Source organism: Rhamphochromis longiceps, linkage group LG2 (genome assembly GCF_057381845.1).
Source record: "Rhamphochromis longiceps isolate RC_006_pf linkage group LG2, R_longiceps_female_GT1.1, whole genome shotgun sequence".
NCBI lineage: Eukaryota > Metazoa > Chordata > Actinopteri > Cichliformes > Cichlidae > Rhamphochromis > Rhamphochromis longiceps.
The window spans coordinates 35,159,818-35,176,310 of record NC_140558.1 but is presented as its reverse complement, the minus strand read 5'-3'; the positions used below and the strand labels follow the sequence as shown (position 1 = coordinate 35,176,310).

Below are 16,493 nucleotides of genomic sequence, written 5' to 3'. Positions count from 1 at the left end.
TAATCTCTTCGGCCTTCCTCACTGATAACTTTGCTGATGTGTTTATTTTTTAGAAAACAGCAAATTCTTTTATCTGTCCTTTTTTGTTCCTTTTGCTTTTTTCTGTCGGTTGTAGCCTACTCCACGTCCTTACCACACTAAGCCACATATTTTTGTGTTAATGTATGTTGATGACATCAAAATTGTCAAACGAACAGTTATAAATAATGTTAATATGTTTTTTTCTGAATAAAGATTTCAACGAAATTGCATCCAATGGGCGTATCATTGTGATTTTCATTACTGTTTAGTTAGGAAGTCCTAACATTGCTTAACTGTTAATATGTACCCTTTATATGGCTTTTCAAGTTATGTAGTGTAAGGCGCCACCTTGTGCTATTATGCACTTATTACATGTGGATTTAAAATTGCTAAGGGATTTAATAATGAATGAATTTAATTGAAATAATTACCAAGTTTCATGATTCTGCACATTTTTTCTGTCTGGTTATCTTTCTTCTTCTATCTGCCTAAACTTGAGTTTAAAACCCCCACAATCATCTATTTTATGCTTTAATGACAGTTAATCTGAGCAAAATACATTTCTTCATAATTTAAAAATAACTTGTGTTAACGCTTCATAAATATCAGAAGTTTTTCTTTCAGTCTCTGCTGAAAATCGAATCATTTTGTGTGTTGTTCACCGTCTTCATTGTTCCAGTGTAAATCAAACTCTTCTTATTGGACACATTAACTTGTAGCAGGAAAGGCGCTTGCGTTAAATAATAATTTTAAATGGTTCTGCTCCTATCACAAAGTTGTGTTTTACATAGAAAGTCGTGTCAGAATTTGGCGTAATTAAGATGAAAACATGGATCATGAACACTTTTGCCCGGTCATGGGAGTGTAATGATGTGGGGGATATTTTCTTGGAATACTTTGGGCCCTTTACTACAAAATTAATAGCATTTTATTTACAGAGTATTGTTGCTGACCACGTCCATCCCTTTATGCTCACCGTGTACCCGTCTTCTGTTGGCTTCTTCCAGCAGGATATCACACCATGTTCACTACCACGTTCAAATCATCTCAAACTGGTTTGTTGAGCATGACAGTGAGTTCACTGTGAGAAAATCAGTGAGTTCCATCTTAGCACCTTTGGGATGTGGCGGAACAGGAGATTCACATTATGGAGGTGCAGCTGGCAAATCTGCAGCATCTGTATGATGCTGTCATGTCAACATGAAACAAACTCTCTGAGGAATGTTCCCTGAATCTTGCTGAATTTGTGCCATGAAAAATTAAAGCAGTGCTGAAGGCAAAAGGGAGGTCCAGGGTACTAGCAAGATATGATTAATAAAGTGGCCAGTGAGTGTTTAATGCAAGAAAAATCCAATAAATTACATAAGGGCTAGGATCTTGTTTGAATTTTGTGTCTAAAGATCAGTAAAATATAAATGATTTTTTAATAAAACTGCAACACACACACATTTGATTTCTTAAAATATTTATAGGACACAGTACAGAAAAAAGTAGTGACAACCTAACTTAAACCACATCATCACTCTGGGATCGCAAATATATTAATCAATATATTAAATCCCTGCACAGCAGAGATGACGACAAATACAGAGAAGACAGACATGAAGGTAAAGAAAGCCAAACCTGGTTAACTGTTCTGTAATAAATAAAAGCTCTGATGCAGCAGAGCTCTTAGAGACTTAATTTAGTCTAATTGCTCCCAAATAATATGCTTCAGAAGGCACTTGAAATCTGTATGTACGTTAAATAATTATAGGCAAAACATATCTATATGACAACCTTGCCTTCAACAGCGGTAGCTACACAACGATGCATGTGCACTTCAACAAGGCAAGTGCAGAAGATCAACACTGATGGTTTTGGCCACAAAAAGTCACGACATACAGAAAGATTTGCAGATGTAGTGTTTGCATAGCATCCAGTAACAAATCAAAATCATGTCATTACTATACTTAAGATGATTAGCTTAAACCGGATGAAATGTTCATAACAAGCTGAACACAGCGAGGTTTACATGACGTTTTTCCTCATGTGGCGTTCGGCAGTAAAGTACTTAAAAACCACATTGTTGTGTGCTTCTTGTTTTTTAGCATTAACTGTTTCTTCATTATATGTAGTCACGCATTTTGGCTCAAAAGAGACACACACACACACACACACACACACACACGATAGATCACATATCTGAAGGTCCATCTACTTTTCTACAGTAAGACACTCAAAAATATTGCTGTCTGATTCTTTTAAGATCAGTGGGTAAAAATCATTAGTGTTCTTCACTGATGACAGTGTTATCCCCCAACCATCTCGTCTATCCTCCCTGCTTTGTCACAACCTCTGCTTCGGTCTCCGTCTCTGAGTGTTGTCCGAGCTGTGCAGTCAGGAAGGGGTTGAAGAAGAAGTCAAAACCGAACTGGAGGGCATTCTGGGCCGTACGCCTCCAGTCATGTTCAATCTTGTACTGTCTGCGGCTGGGAAGGCGGGCGTCGCCGCATGACATGCAGTGAATGGCTTTCAGTTCAAACACAGGCCATTTGGAGCCTAAACGCCCCTCCAGTATGGTACTGAACTCCACCAGGCTGCCAGTGTTTAAGTGTAAAAGCACAGACTTGAACTCGTTACTAGCCCGCAGTACTATGTCCTTAGTAGCGTCTTCATCCTCGATGATCGTCCCGTTCCTGGATTTCCTCTCGAGCGGCATGCCCATTGTAACTTCAAACTTGTATCGGTCAAACCGTTTGATGTGACATTCGTGCTTTGCCAGTTTTTTAAGTTTACACAGAGGATCTTCAGGAGGAGGAGCTGGGGCGGGCAGAGGCTGGGGCTCGGCGGTCGCATTCTTCAAGTCATCACACAGAGGATATGGCTCACCGTACAGGCACCGCATCCAGTTCCCTACAAATACAGGCAGCAGGTTGATAACCGACTGCGGCCCGTTCTCAATGTCGGTCACACGGACATATTTGAATCGTCCCGTCCATGTGACACGATGTCCTTCCAGATGAGAGCAGAGAATCTGGGTTTGGGCCATGTTGGACTCCTTCCAGGCCAGAGGGCCGCAAAGGTTGCTGTACTCAGGCCACGTCAGGGTGGAGTTGTACACCTTCATGCCCTCAGACCTGTAGACGTACATCCAGCAGAAGAGCACCACAGCACTGAGCCAAACCAGGATGAGCTTGACAACACTGCTCCGCGACAAAGACCGAAACACCTTGATGGGGTTGAGGCTGAAGCGAGTCCAAAGCCTCAGCACCACCGGCACAAAGCAAACAGTCAGCGTGACCACCATCTTGGTGACCTCCAGGGTGAGAAACCACTGCACTAACTGGATGATGAGCATCGCAGCCATACCCAGTGAAAGTATAGGAAGGGCAAACAGGAAGAGGAAGTAGCCCACACATGTGCGGATGAGTCCTATTGCCGAGGCATTATTAAGGAACACCAAGCAAAGCTCGCACCAAGTGAAGCAAACCAAGTAGGGCACCAAGCACAGATAGGTGCCCTTAAAGCCTCTCAGCTGGGCCATACGGAAGAGGAGATAGACAAGGTGTCCATACAGCAGACATGGCATCCCCAGGTTTAATGCCATGATATCTCCAAGAGGCACAGTGATGAAAGTCTTCCCGAACATTCGGAGGAACCACAGGGACTCCGGGAAGAATTGAGTGAGGGAGCATGCTCCAGAGAGGACCTCTGTGACGAGGGCTTTACGAGCGAAGAGCTGAGCTGAGGCATGAAGGCTGAGGAAGGCGGTAATGGTGAAGAAAAGAGCAACAGCAGCCAGTTCTGAGCAGGGGATCCAGGATTTATCAGCTACAGGGAAGGAGAAAACCACAAAGACCACCGAGAGCAGGAAGTACCTGATAAAGCAAAAAAAAGTAATTGTTCTCCTGCAGAAACAATTCAATTCTTCTTTATGGTAATATTAAAGGAAGAAAAGATCAAATTGAAGCTAATCTTTACATTATTAAACTACTGGCAACTGAGTGATGTGGACTTACAGATAAGGCTCCAAGTGTGTCCATCCAAAGTTGGTCTCAGCCTGCTCCAGGTCGAGACCAGGTTCAAACTGAGCAAGCAGGTCTGTCAGAGCCTGGAAATGTTCCCACGCTTTAGAATTCTGTAGAAAAAAATGTTTTGTTTTAATAAAACAAAGGTACTATATTATCAGAAATCAATAAATACGTCTAGTACATCGTGACAAACCTGAAATACACGCAGTGTGCAGATGACCATGGAGAAGAACGAGAGGTAGAAAACCAGCAGGGGGATGATGAAGATGAAGAACTCGATTGTGAGGTTGGAGATGATAAAGAAGAATATAAGTGCGTTAACGTGGTGGGTGGGGATCAGGGCGCTGAGCCACTGCATGCCCGCTCGTGATGCCCAGTCGATAAGATGCTCTTTTATCTCGAGAAGGGCGTATAGAGGAAACTTCAGCAGCTTTGAAAAAAACAAGGAAGACAGAATCAGTACGTCGCAGAGATGAAATCAGACAAACAAAATTTTTAAAAATTGAATGACTAAAAAACTTTTTCTGGTGATGTTAAAACAGCTGCCTTGATAAGACGAACCTATGAAACCCACTTCCCACAAGGACTTGAAGGCTATTTAATGTGTTTCTTTGGGGAAATTTATTTATTTATTTATTTTTTAGAAATACGGTGGAAAAAGAGAAGGTGCAGATCTAGTTAATGAGATGATCCTGAGAAAATCAGTTTAGTTTAGACCTGAACACTTAAAACTAGCTATACAACTGATGCTCCCCCCCCCTTTTGATGAAGCTATTAATTATTATTCATAATCTGGTCCAAAAGAAGCCAGGAATACTCCCCGAAAAAACAAACAAACAAACAAAAAAAGAAGTTCACCGGAAATCTGAAGTCCCAAAAAACATTATCATTTGTGACTGGTTAAAATTTTCAGTGCACTGCAACTTTTAATGTTCATTCAGTGAGTGTATTTGAATTATTTCTGGCTGTTAAATTAAGGATCATATCAACTGACGACTACACAGGTGAAGCTTTGGCTGCACACCTGGTCGTGCTTCAGGTGAATTTATGTCAGGTGAACATTCACATCCTGACTGATCAAGCTTCACTTGAGCTGTTATTATGTGTAATAAACCAGCTTCCAACTGAATATTAACACAAAGGAATGGAAAATGATTTAGAAATATAATTAGATGGTTGATTTTCTTCCACAAAGGCTAATAGTGAAAGAATGAAAACATAGCAGGACCGAAACTGATTAAGTTGCAGAATTTCTTTCATTTTTTCACAGATTTACTAAACTCAAGACAAGCAGAGCGTGAAAAGAAGATGACAAAGGCAGACCACTACCCCCCAAACCACCTTTTGATGCAGGGGCAGTTCATCTGGATTTTTCACTACTATTTCATCATCGTCATCATCATCATCCCCTCCTGCAGCAGCCATAACTGGTGAGGGTGCAATACCCTGGGCGTACTTCTTGGTCATCTCAACAAAGTCATCAAGACCCACATGGGAACTGGCTGCAAAGAAGTACAGAAGAAATATTAGTACTTTTATTTTACTCTGACAGGTCTGTAGGACACTTTGGGCTTGAGGAAATGACAAATTGTGCATGTTTAATCCCATTAGAAGACACATTTCAGACCACACATACCCTCACTGGTGACCATAGTCTCCAAGACTCTCCTCTGTTTCTTAGCAGACCTGTTTAGGGGACCAGGGGAAACTGGTGTGTCTGCAGAGGGTAGAAAGTATAATTTAAAAAAATGAATGCCTTCAAAATGTAAATGATTTGAAATACAGTATTATTCCTCTCGGACCCGGCTCTGTGTTAACATGTTCAACGTTCTCTAGCATCTCAGAAACGGGCACCGACTTCTTCCTCTCTGGGTTTAACTTCCAGTACATGAGCAGAGCTGCCTTCCTCACTCCTCTCTCAAAACGAGTCTCTGTACACAACTTCTTCACCTCCTCAAAGTTTTCCAGTGTGATGCCTGAAGAACAAATGAGGATGAATGCACAGACGAACATTAGCTCAATCATGCTCCAGTTTCACACTGGTTCCATTCTTCTAAAAGCTGTGCACTAAGAGTAGCAGTCATACCTTTCCTGGAGGCCAAACACTGCTGCAGCAGTCTGACCGCATCCTTGCGGCCCTGTTTAGCAGCCTGGACGAGCCAAGTGACCGCTGTGCAGTTGTTCAGTTCTTCATCGCTTTCTTCTGCCAATGCCAGGAAGTAGCGGCCCATCTGTGCAGACACACACAGACTTTTAGACTTGCAACACAAGCATTACTGTGACTTAGTGACCTGTCCGTCCTATCAGCATGTCACTCTAAAATAAAATGTATAATTACTTAGCTCATATGCTCTGTCATCACCATATGGCGACTAAAGTCCACAGTGTCTGCAGTATGATCATTGCCACTAACCTTAGTCTGTGCTTTGGCATCACCTGACTTTGCTCTCTCCTCCAAATCCTCAAAGCTGACCTCCTCCTCTGGCTCCTCTGAAACAGAAAATACATTTTCAAAATCCATCCAGTAGATTTTAGGGCTCTTTCAAATCTTTCCACCTTGGACACCTACTAAGGTAACCCTTGTTTTTCTTTTTTCTTTTTTTTAATCATTGTTTTCTGTGGTATTTCTAGCCCGCTTCCAGAGCACTGGGTGTGCATCAGAGGCCAGTTAGGGTGATATCTGCTTGTACAGCTTACTGGGGCTGGCCTTGGAAAAACTAAGAACCTATTTCGTTTTAAATATCTTTATTAGTAAGCATATATAATACAAGTTATAACTGTTAGGCTGAAATTAATGCTTCAGTTTTTAACCAGTTAGTTTTGTAATTCCTAATAGAAAGCTCTGGAAACTGGCATGATAATGACAGAAACTAAGGGTTACCCCCTAGTAGGTGTCCAAGGGGCAAAGAGTTCATTGAGACCTGCTGGATTTGGAAGGGACCTTTGGTTCCATTGTTTCAGAGTCAATGGGTGATTTGAACAGGGTTTTGGTTGGATCCTTTAAATAAGATGTGTATTTAACTCGAGCTTTAGACATTTTCAAATGTGTTGTTTTACCATATAATATACATACAAATATCACATTTGTAAATTTTGAAGGTTTTACATGTCAGATTGAATGACATTTCAATGGAGCCTATCTCAGCTGTAATAGAGTGCCAGTCCATTTACAGGGTTAACACAGAGAGACAGAAAGACAACCAATCATGCTCACTCCTCGCCAACTGAAGCCTAACACTAGCCCTTTACTTCTGCCAGCAGCAATTATGATTGAACCACCGCTGAAGTTCTGTTAGTTGTGTTAATAAGGCTGAGCAAAACATGCCAGTGACTTTAACACGACTTCAGTGGTTTTATTTTCCTAAAGTTTTTTTATTTATTTATTTATTTTTAACTCAAAATCATATAGAAAGATGCCATTTGTCCAGGGAACCGAAGTCATACCAACTTCCAGTTTGTCTTACAAAAAAACCTCCCTGCTGTACTCTATGTGATCATTTCAGGGACACAGCTTTGAAAGTGAGCACAGCTGTCCCACACAGGGTGCTGTTTAAACCTTCTGTTAGAGAGCAACAGCCAATCAGAGGATGGTGGCCTTAAAGGTAAGAGAGATAAAATCATTTGGTTCAGGCAGTGGATGAACGACATTGTATAAGAAAAATATGAATTACTTTGAACTCTAATTCACGCAGAGCTAACCAAGAAAAGTCCAAGAATAAACATATGGAGCTTGATATTATGCCCACTTAAAAAAAAACCCCAAAAAAACCAAAACCCAGCTATTTAATATATTAGGTTTTCTTCGGGTTTTTCAAAGGAGCAACTACTCCTTATTACTCTACATTTTTAAATACTCTGCAGATGTTCCCAACAAACAAAAATAGAAACAAGACACCAGCTCAGTGTGGCAATCTGTGACATCAGTGATCCCAGTGCATGAGCATGAGTCACATCCTTCCAGAAACAGCTTTGGCCTTGACAAGACCTGATAATACCACAGAGCCCTCTTGGTTTAATTATCATCTTCCTTTGGCTAATGATTTCTGCTACTCTTAAATCCCAGTTCTCCAAAGGAACAGGATCTCACACCGAAAATGTGTCCGCTTCCCGTAAAGTAAGCGGTCATATTTGTTCTGTTTAAAACTAACAGCAGGAAAAACAGATGTGGAAACACTTTTCCGTCATGCGGGCTGTAAGTGATACTGGTGAGTGAAGGTGTGGTCTGCCTGTGCCTGCGGATCTCAAGAAGCAGAAGAAAATGTGAAGCATCCAGTAACTTACACTGGTAAAGCCACGTACACTTTAACCATCTGCCTGAGCTCTAAAATAACTGTTTATTTAGCACAGCAAACAGCTGCTGCTCATTCTCCTGGTGTGCAAACACTTCCACAGTGGTGCAGTCCATCTCCCTGTTTTACTTTCAGTACATTCAGAACTTTAAGACACTTAATTATATTATTTTAGACAGTTAAAGAAACTGGAAAGTGTTTACTTATGAAATGACTGAGCAGGTAAGCTAAATATATATAAATCACTGCAAAGGGTTAAAAAGATAAAAAGTGCTATTCCCCTTCAACCAAAAGACGTCTTACTTGCATACCGTATTTGTTTAGTTTAAAAAACACATGTGAAACCATCTTTTCTCTTCAGGTCAGCAAAAAGGGAGAGGCTGCTTTACATGCTGAGGTAAATGTCTGTGGTCATGGAAACACTGCACTGCACATACACAGTAACCTGGGAGTGTTGGCTGCACTGATTCCTGAAGAAGTGCAAAGTGAAGGTCGAAGGTCAGTTTTGATTCTCACCTTGCTCTGGTGTGGGAGGAGTCTGTGGAATTGTTGCAGGACCTCCAGCAGCTGATGATCCAGTCACGGGATTCCCCGTAGACGCGGCGTTTAGCTGAGATCTGCCCCCCTGGGAGAGGCTCCTGATTGGTTGCCGAAGAGGCGAGGTTGTCGGTGTGGAAAGGGAGGAAGAGCGGTAAAGAGGATTTGGGGAAGTCCGAGGGGAGGCAGTAGAGGGAGAAGATGAGGGTGTTGCTGGAGGTGTTGGCATTGTGAGTTTAGGATTTGGCCAGTTTGAATTTGTCGTAGTTGAGTTGACAGATGAGCTGCGAGAAGAAGGTCCGGGTCTCAGGGTGGTAGGAGACGAAGGGTCCAGTTTGGAGGCGGATGAACTGGCAGTTAGTGAAGGATCCATGGCTGAAATTACATCAGATTTTTTAATCAATTAGGAATGTTTTGGGGAACAAACACAATCCCTGTGATTTATGAAAAATTATGAACAAAACATTACTGTGGTAATACTAGTAATGCTGCAGTGTGTGAAAAACAGCAATGCATATACAGTATGAAGCACATGTTCAAGGACAAGCAGCTAACAGAGTGCACCTGTTGCAAAGTAACAGGTGTTTTGAAAGGTTGTGTTCCCTCATCATCACATGAGTGAGATTTTACGGGGGGGGGGACAATCAAACAACCAGTCACAGCCGATGGCTGTCTTCCTTGAGCCTGGTTTTTGCCACTGTCACCAAGTGCTTACTCATAGGGGGCCATGTGATTGTTGTGGTTTCTTCCCATTTTCAATATTCTAGTGTCTTTACAATATAATATAACGTGTCTTGGTAGGACTGTTGTTGTGAATTAGTGCTATATAAATAAAAATGAACTGAATGCAGTATGTACCAAATATTCATGAGGAATTTTTAAATTAGATTTTTAGTGTGTTTGGTTTTTTTTGTTTTTTGTTTTTTAAGTGTGGAGGGGTGTGCTTGGTCTCACAAAGTGTTTAGGAAGGTGGTATGTCAACCACATGAATACCACTACCAAAACTTCTCAGAATTTATAACAAGACTTTCAATTGTCTTCAGTAAACCTCTCATAGGTTTTAATATTGTGCATAATTGATGTAAAATGTGTCATTTGATTACTATAAAAGAAAAGCTGCTTTCATACTACAGACGAAACCAACAGATCTCAGCCACGTAGCTCAGACTCAGGCAGATTTCCAAAACAAATGTAATATTTACCTCTGTTATCCTAGAAAGCTCCTTTCCTTTTACTAATTAAGGCCAAATAATCCCACACACAATTTTGTTCAGATGTGTGCTACGAAGTCTATAGTCTATTTTAGATATTATTAACCGAGCCCTGGGTAGCTATATTGAGAAGGTGACATCCTTAAAGTGCAATGACTGCAAATCAAGTGTCCTGGTGCCCCTCTTGGATAAGCAGGACAGGGCTCCGATGACAATAACTTTGCCGATAAAGGGGACTTCCAAACTAAATTTAGCACTCTTAATAAACGTTAGCGGCAAAAAGAACGCTATATACACACATACACAATGCCATTTCTATATATAGGGCTACTGCATTTGATATTAAAAAGACAGCAGCAATTGGATGTGGCAGGAGGCGTTAGCTGAAATAACCGGTGCTTTAGGAGCTAACGCTAACGAGCGCTGACATTCAACACTTCTAATGTCGGCTTACCTTTCCCGTGACAACACCAGTTTAATTAAACCCTCCAGATTAAATTGCTTCTCGGTTTGTTCACTATTTAGAGTCCCAACTCATTCTTCCACCCCCCCCTGAAATCCGCACGTCCTCTGTTTTTTGTGGTCAAACTCCAAGCACACACGACGCGCCGGAAAGTCTGTCAGCTGCTCCACTCCACGTCCACGCCCACTTTTCATTCTGCGCAATGTGATTGGAAAGCGCCGAAAGCTTGTTTTTATTGATTAGGATTTGATTGGCTGCAGTGGCAGGAAGTTCAAATAACCCTAAAGTCAAGAGAAATCAACTGTCGAACGACTAATATATCGAGAACATTTGTTAGAATTCATTTAGCATGAGGACAGAAAAAAATGAGTTCAACGGACTACGTCTAACAACGAGTTACTATTTTAGAGCTCGAGGTTCCTTTAAATTCTCCTATTTGTTTTTATGAGTCGTTTATCGATGTATATTTTTTATGCTCGCAAAAACGCAATATTGATTTTGTACCAACAGATGGCAACATAAAACTAAACTAAACTTAGCTATACTCATAATTAAATGTATGGGTTTTGATAATTGAAGTGGATTTGTTTTGTTGAAAAATTATTAGAAAAGAAATGTGCTTTTCTTTAGTATTTATTTAAATACTTTTATTCTAAGTAGAAACATAATCCTTCCCCTGCTCTTTCTCCATATAGCAAAGATTAAATCCTTTGTTTATTATGTATCACTATTATGATATGATAAAGAATGATGCTGTAATGAGGGAAAGATGCAAAGCTAGGACTGTCAAATTGATTGTGGAAATTTGCAAAAATAGTGTAATTTACTGTAAGTCAAATTTAAGAAATACCAGTGTAAGGTGTTACGCCAAACAATTAAGCAATCAGGTTTACTTTAGAGTCTTTCTCCCACAAGCATGTGTAATAATTTTATCCAGACTCCACAGATTAAGATCCACACATAGAGTGCAGACAAGTTAAAGCTATTTACAGGGTAACATAATAGATTTTTTAAAAAGTGTGACAGCATGCCACTAAATATATGAATGGAATGGAATAAACATCTTGCAGGTTTCATTCTGTGAAAAATAATGTGTTGATTGAGATCAGACTATAAGATCTGCAAGAGTCTCAGTAACAGACAAGAAAAGGAAAACATTCAGTTCAGACTATGCTCGGAGGAAGGGCACTTAGTAAAAAAAAAGGAAGGAAGGAGTGCAGACAATTAAAGGAGTTTAAAGACATTGGGACTCGGGGGGGAAAGAGTGAGATTAAAGTTCAAGTGTAGAAAGTTCAAGAGTAGATAGCACACTGTGGGAAAAGATGGAAATGAGGGCAGTAATTGCTTAACTGCAGTTGCACTAAAGCAGTTATGTAAATGGTTCTCGATTAGTAGATTAACACAATCCAGTTGAGAGGATAATCAGGACCCTTACAGTGCTTTTGGTCTCTCACATGTATGCACACCTGCAATCTGCATACATCAGGAAATCTGTCTTTTAAATGGGCTTAGACACACATGCACTCAGAGATGTGTCTCTCCTAAACTAAGCAAATCAGCTCTGGATAGGTATTTGTATTATTTAGCTTGTTATGAGTCCAGATCTTTTGATTATGCAAATCCCCTTTGCAGATTTGTCAGGACTGCACTGCCCGTGCCTGAGACGGTCACAGTCAACAGTTGTGGGTTTTTAAAATGTGGTAATTACTGAGGTAATTGAACCCTGAAACAGGCTGTTCTTAATAACTCCAGTCTGCTTGCTTTCTCTCTCACTTTCAGTGTATACCCTCCAGGAAGTAATGACTCAAGACTCAAGTAATGGAGACTCCCCATCATGTTTTCTGTCTGGTAAACTTTCTCATGCAGCTGCAGTGATTGGAAACGGTTACATGACACAACATGGCACTGAGAGATTTTGTCCAGGATGCACTTGAATCGCCTCCTCTGTCTCTAGGTAACAGGTCTCTGTATGTAAAATAGAAGCTTCGCCTACAGAGTCCCCCTGTAAACCCAATATCTCTCACAGGAAGAGCGATCTGAGAAGGAGGAGGAGGAGATGAGGTATGGTCTGTAACATAGCAACCAGAAGGGTTATATGAGAACGGACACTGACTGGAGTGAAGGTGAGTATTTCTAACTCAAATGCAGCCCAGTCACTGTTTTGACCTTTGAAGTTGCTCTCTGTAGAGAAATGGGCTGCTGTACTGGGTGCACTGCATCCAGCTGATACTTTGGTCAAATACAAGACCCAAGGAACATTTTTGTAAAGCACATAGTCTTTACGTAGCATTTGTTGATAAGAAATATATAAACGACATCACAGGCAAGCAACATGTTGTCCTGCAATCCGCTTTACATTGAGGATTGAAATGAAGTAATCCAACTCTCATACAGGGCCACTGTCTAAATATCTTGAAACATGAACCACTTGGATTAATATAACTCCAAAAAGTCTCAACGTGCTTAAATCACTGGAAATTCCAACAGGCTTTTTAAATGTGGAAAACTCAACTCCTTCCCATGGGTTAATTCCCAGCTTCAGGCAGAACTCACATATTGATCTGGCAGTTTTGAGCCTTGAGAGAAACAAGGGTGGAGGAAAACACAGCACTTACACAATGACGGCAGAAATAATTGCATGGAAACAAGCTTTAGTTGTAACTGTTTAGATCTTGGTTGTTGATCTTGATATTACGTGCTTTGTCTCAATAGATGAAAACGCCACAATACTGGTACAGAATTTAATGTGATTTTAGATGCAGTAATTCACAGTGCATAGCATAAATACAAGCTCTAAAGTAAGATTTCTATCTTAATATCAGAGGTTCAATTACAAACTGAAAAGTTATGCAACACATTGTTTAAACTTTTTTCCACCCCAAAAACGATGCTAATACAACACAATAACTGTTGTGGCTGACTCACACTCCCCGTGATGTGGCTATAATGGTACACTGTATTTCTTGAGCTTTTAAATACTAGTGCTTTCTAGTGGAACATCTGAGTGCTTTTGAAAGCAGTTTTTCCATTAAACATATCGTATTTTGGCTAAATGGTCAACGTAGAGAAAAATCTCCTTTACTTTCTTTGAAAGTGCTTTAACAGGTGAAAACGCCTTAAAGACAGATGAAGTCATTCATTCATAATCTGAATGAAGGTTTTGGAAATAGACATGGAACATCAGGCTCTGATTTTTAGTGACTAACAGCAGTGAGTCATGCCTGGGAATCCTAATTACCTTCATATGAAAGTGTTACGTCAGCATGAGCACTGGAGGCTCGAGTTTACGTTGTGTTAAATAGGTCAGTTTAGTGGATGGCTGCAGACATGGACTAAAAGGTGAATGTTTTACCAGTCATGTGACTGCCTGTGTGTTTCCATAAAATCCTGCATAAACAACTAAGTAGTTTGATATATTCCTCATCTGATTCTTAGGGCTCCCCTGAATACTAAGAGCCATCTCTAAAAGTTTAATCTGCACACAGTCATGAATATGTTAAGCTTATTATGGACAGCTCTCAGGGATATGCCGAGAAGCTAAGATGATTATGTTAAGTTAATAAAAGCGGTGACTTCCCACTTTACCATGTTTCTTATAACCAGACAAAAGAAATGTAAATAAGCTGATTTAACATTTAGTTAATTTACAGAGAGAAATCACAAGACCTAATCACAAGGTTAGATTGACGTCAAAAGGAAAAGTTCCTTTATCCTGTTTCTGTGAACTCTACTCCTGTTGTTTTTTCAGAGTGGGCACTGTACAAAAACAGACTAAAAAAATATAATGCTGGCTAAAAAAAAAAAAAAAGTACCTCAGGCAAATCAATTCACAGAAACAATCGTTACAGTTCTCTCACATTTGCACCATGAGACAATGCTTCACCAAAATAAAACCAAACACACAATTATTTCAATATTTTTTGTTGCTGTTTCTTTTGATTTTAATCACTCCATCTGTGTGTCTGCTGGCCTGAGCAGGAGCATGACAGCAGTGCAGCCAAACTCACCCTATCTGCTTTGCCTGCATTATCTCACTCTAAAATGTCCTGTACATGCAAATATGATCCGTGACAGCTCGGAATAGGTCACGACACAGGCAAAGACTAATGTACACAATTAAAACTCCTTACGGACTGTGTGTTTTGCCTCTTCCACTTCCTGTGCCTTGAAATAATGGGCCGCATATGTTGCTGCCACAGAAAACTGTGAGCATGCATGTATGTGGCCCTGCTGGTGAATGGCAGACAGGCAGGCACAGTGTGGAGAGGCAGAGACAGGCAGCTGTGCGTAAGTAATACAGTCTCTAGAAACTGGGTCACACTCACGCCACTGTCATAATATCAGAGTATTTCACCTACTTTTGTGATCTGACAAGTCATATTGTCCTAGAATAAAAGAAATATACCCATACACACATGTAATTACATCATTTAGAGCATCACAGTAACACTATTGAACACACTGAGGTTGTATGATAAGGTTATTTAGTTCATACAATGAAGCACGGTAAGAAGCACAGTAGGTTTTAAATGAAATATACTGAAAATTATCAACACCATCAAATTTATAATTAATAATTAACACAATACAAAACAAGCACAAAGGACGATTCAGAGGCATCAATAAAACACTTAAACTGATTGCAAAAGGATTTTGGGGGTCATAAGGTGAAATGATGAAAGGATATTAATCAGAAACAGTGTGTTAAAAAGTAAGAAAATAAACTTGGAAACACATAAGAAGACAGTAATACTCAACTTTGGCCTTATAAAGATGTAAAGGATAATGAATCTGAAAATATTATTCATTTTTCTATTTTTTAATTGTATTCCTTATTATCTGGCGTAGACTAATGTCCCAATAAGCAAATATTTGAAATGAATTAATTCTGATAACTAATGAAGGGAAAATATCACACACACCCCCGTTGAAAGCTCTTGATAATTCTGTCGTTCACAATACAAAACACAAACACAGGCTCCAAGTAAAAACTTTGATATTTGTCTTGGCAGAATTTCAATTTACAAATTAAAAAGTATAAATTAAATTAACCATTAATGTGATACTATAACTTTGCTAACATGATGAAACGTTAAAGAAATGCACATTGAGTCTGTGTGTGGTATTAAGCTCAGATGTTTGGGCTGTGCAATGGAAACTTTGAATAGAGTCACGTCAGTAAGTCAAGATGTGATTGAAGAGTGGACTGTTTTCTTTTTATAAATCCACAACTCATGAGGTTGTCATCAACTTTAGTTGGATTTTTGGGTTTTTGTTGAGCTTAACAAAGCATGACTTCTTTTAAAAAAAAAATTCAAAAACATCAAATAGATCTTTTTCCCCCTCCCACTGCATTCACACATGCATCCACCTCTGTGGTCCATTTACCAGCAACCACTTTAATATTTAACACTTGGAACCATCTCTTGAGCTCTTATCTCGCCAATTTGTCATGAAATACCAAAGAAACAGGCAACCCATTGTTGTAAAAATGTCTGTTGGTCAATGGTTCTCATCAATTGTGCTTTTGAGCCTGTGAAATGGGAAAAAAATGTCAGTACTGGCAGCTAAAGTATTTTTTTGTTTTGTTAAGGCTCTAATTAAAGGTTAAAAAACATCTTGATTACTTGATTTTAAACACTAGTGGTATGAAAATTATAAAAAATATGAACATTGTATCACTGTCCATGTTTGTATTTTCATTAAACACCTGGTCAAATCATAAGAAATAGTGAAAAAATCATCTTTATCTGAAAAGCTTTAATAACTCAATCAAGTACAAATTTTATATATATTTATATATATCAGTAAAATAACAGGGGATTTTAAAAAGAGGTCAGATAAAGACTAAATTCAAGTTGTAATGACAACACAGGGTAATTATGTAACAGACTAACTGCTCAAACTGACCAAAATCTTACCAAACAGAGAGCAAAGGGGAACTTTGGTGCAGGCTGAT

The 16,493-nt window shown here is 39.6% G+C and overlaps 1 protein-coding gene across 1 annotated transcript; it reads right to left on the bottom strand.

Moving 5' to 3' along the window:
- Window positions 1-1,477: 1,477 nt before the first annotated feature.
- Window positions 1,478-10,701, bottom strand: wfs1b (Wolfram syndrome 1b (wolframin)). The gene is made up of 10 exons (XM_085425493.1): window positions 10,526-10,701; window positions 8,840-9,235; window positions 6,448-6,524; window positions 6,121-6,265; window positions 5,837-6,010; window positions 5,671-5,751; window positions 5,376-5,536; window positions 4,228-4,464; window positions 4,023-4,141; window positions 1,478-3,881 (listed from the first exon to the last, which is right to left on the bottom strand). Exons 2-10 carry the CDS (start codon window positions 9,231-9,233, stop codon window positions 2,333-2,335), a joined length of 2,937 nt encoding a protein of 978 aa, XP_085281619.1. The 5' UTR covers window positions 9,234-9,235; window positions 10,526-10,701; the 3' UTR covers window positions 1,478-2,332.
- Window positions 10,702-16,493: the final 5,792 nt, after the last annotated feature.

Coding starts and splice junctions, on each gene's coding strand:
- wfs1b (XM_085425493.1), bottom strand. CDS start 9,233: ATGGATCCTTCACTAACTGCCAGTTCATCCGCCTCCAAACTGGACCCT. Junction 5,752..5,836: donor ACATGTTAACACAGAGCCGG/GTCCGAGAGGAA, acceptor TACCCTCTGCAG/ACACACCAGTTTCCCCTGGT. Junction 3,882..4,022: donor ACACACTTGGAGCCTTATCT/GTAAGTCCACAT, acceptor TTGCTTTATCAG/GTACTTCCTGCTCTCGGTGG.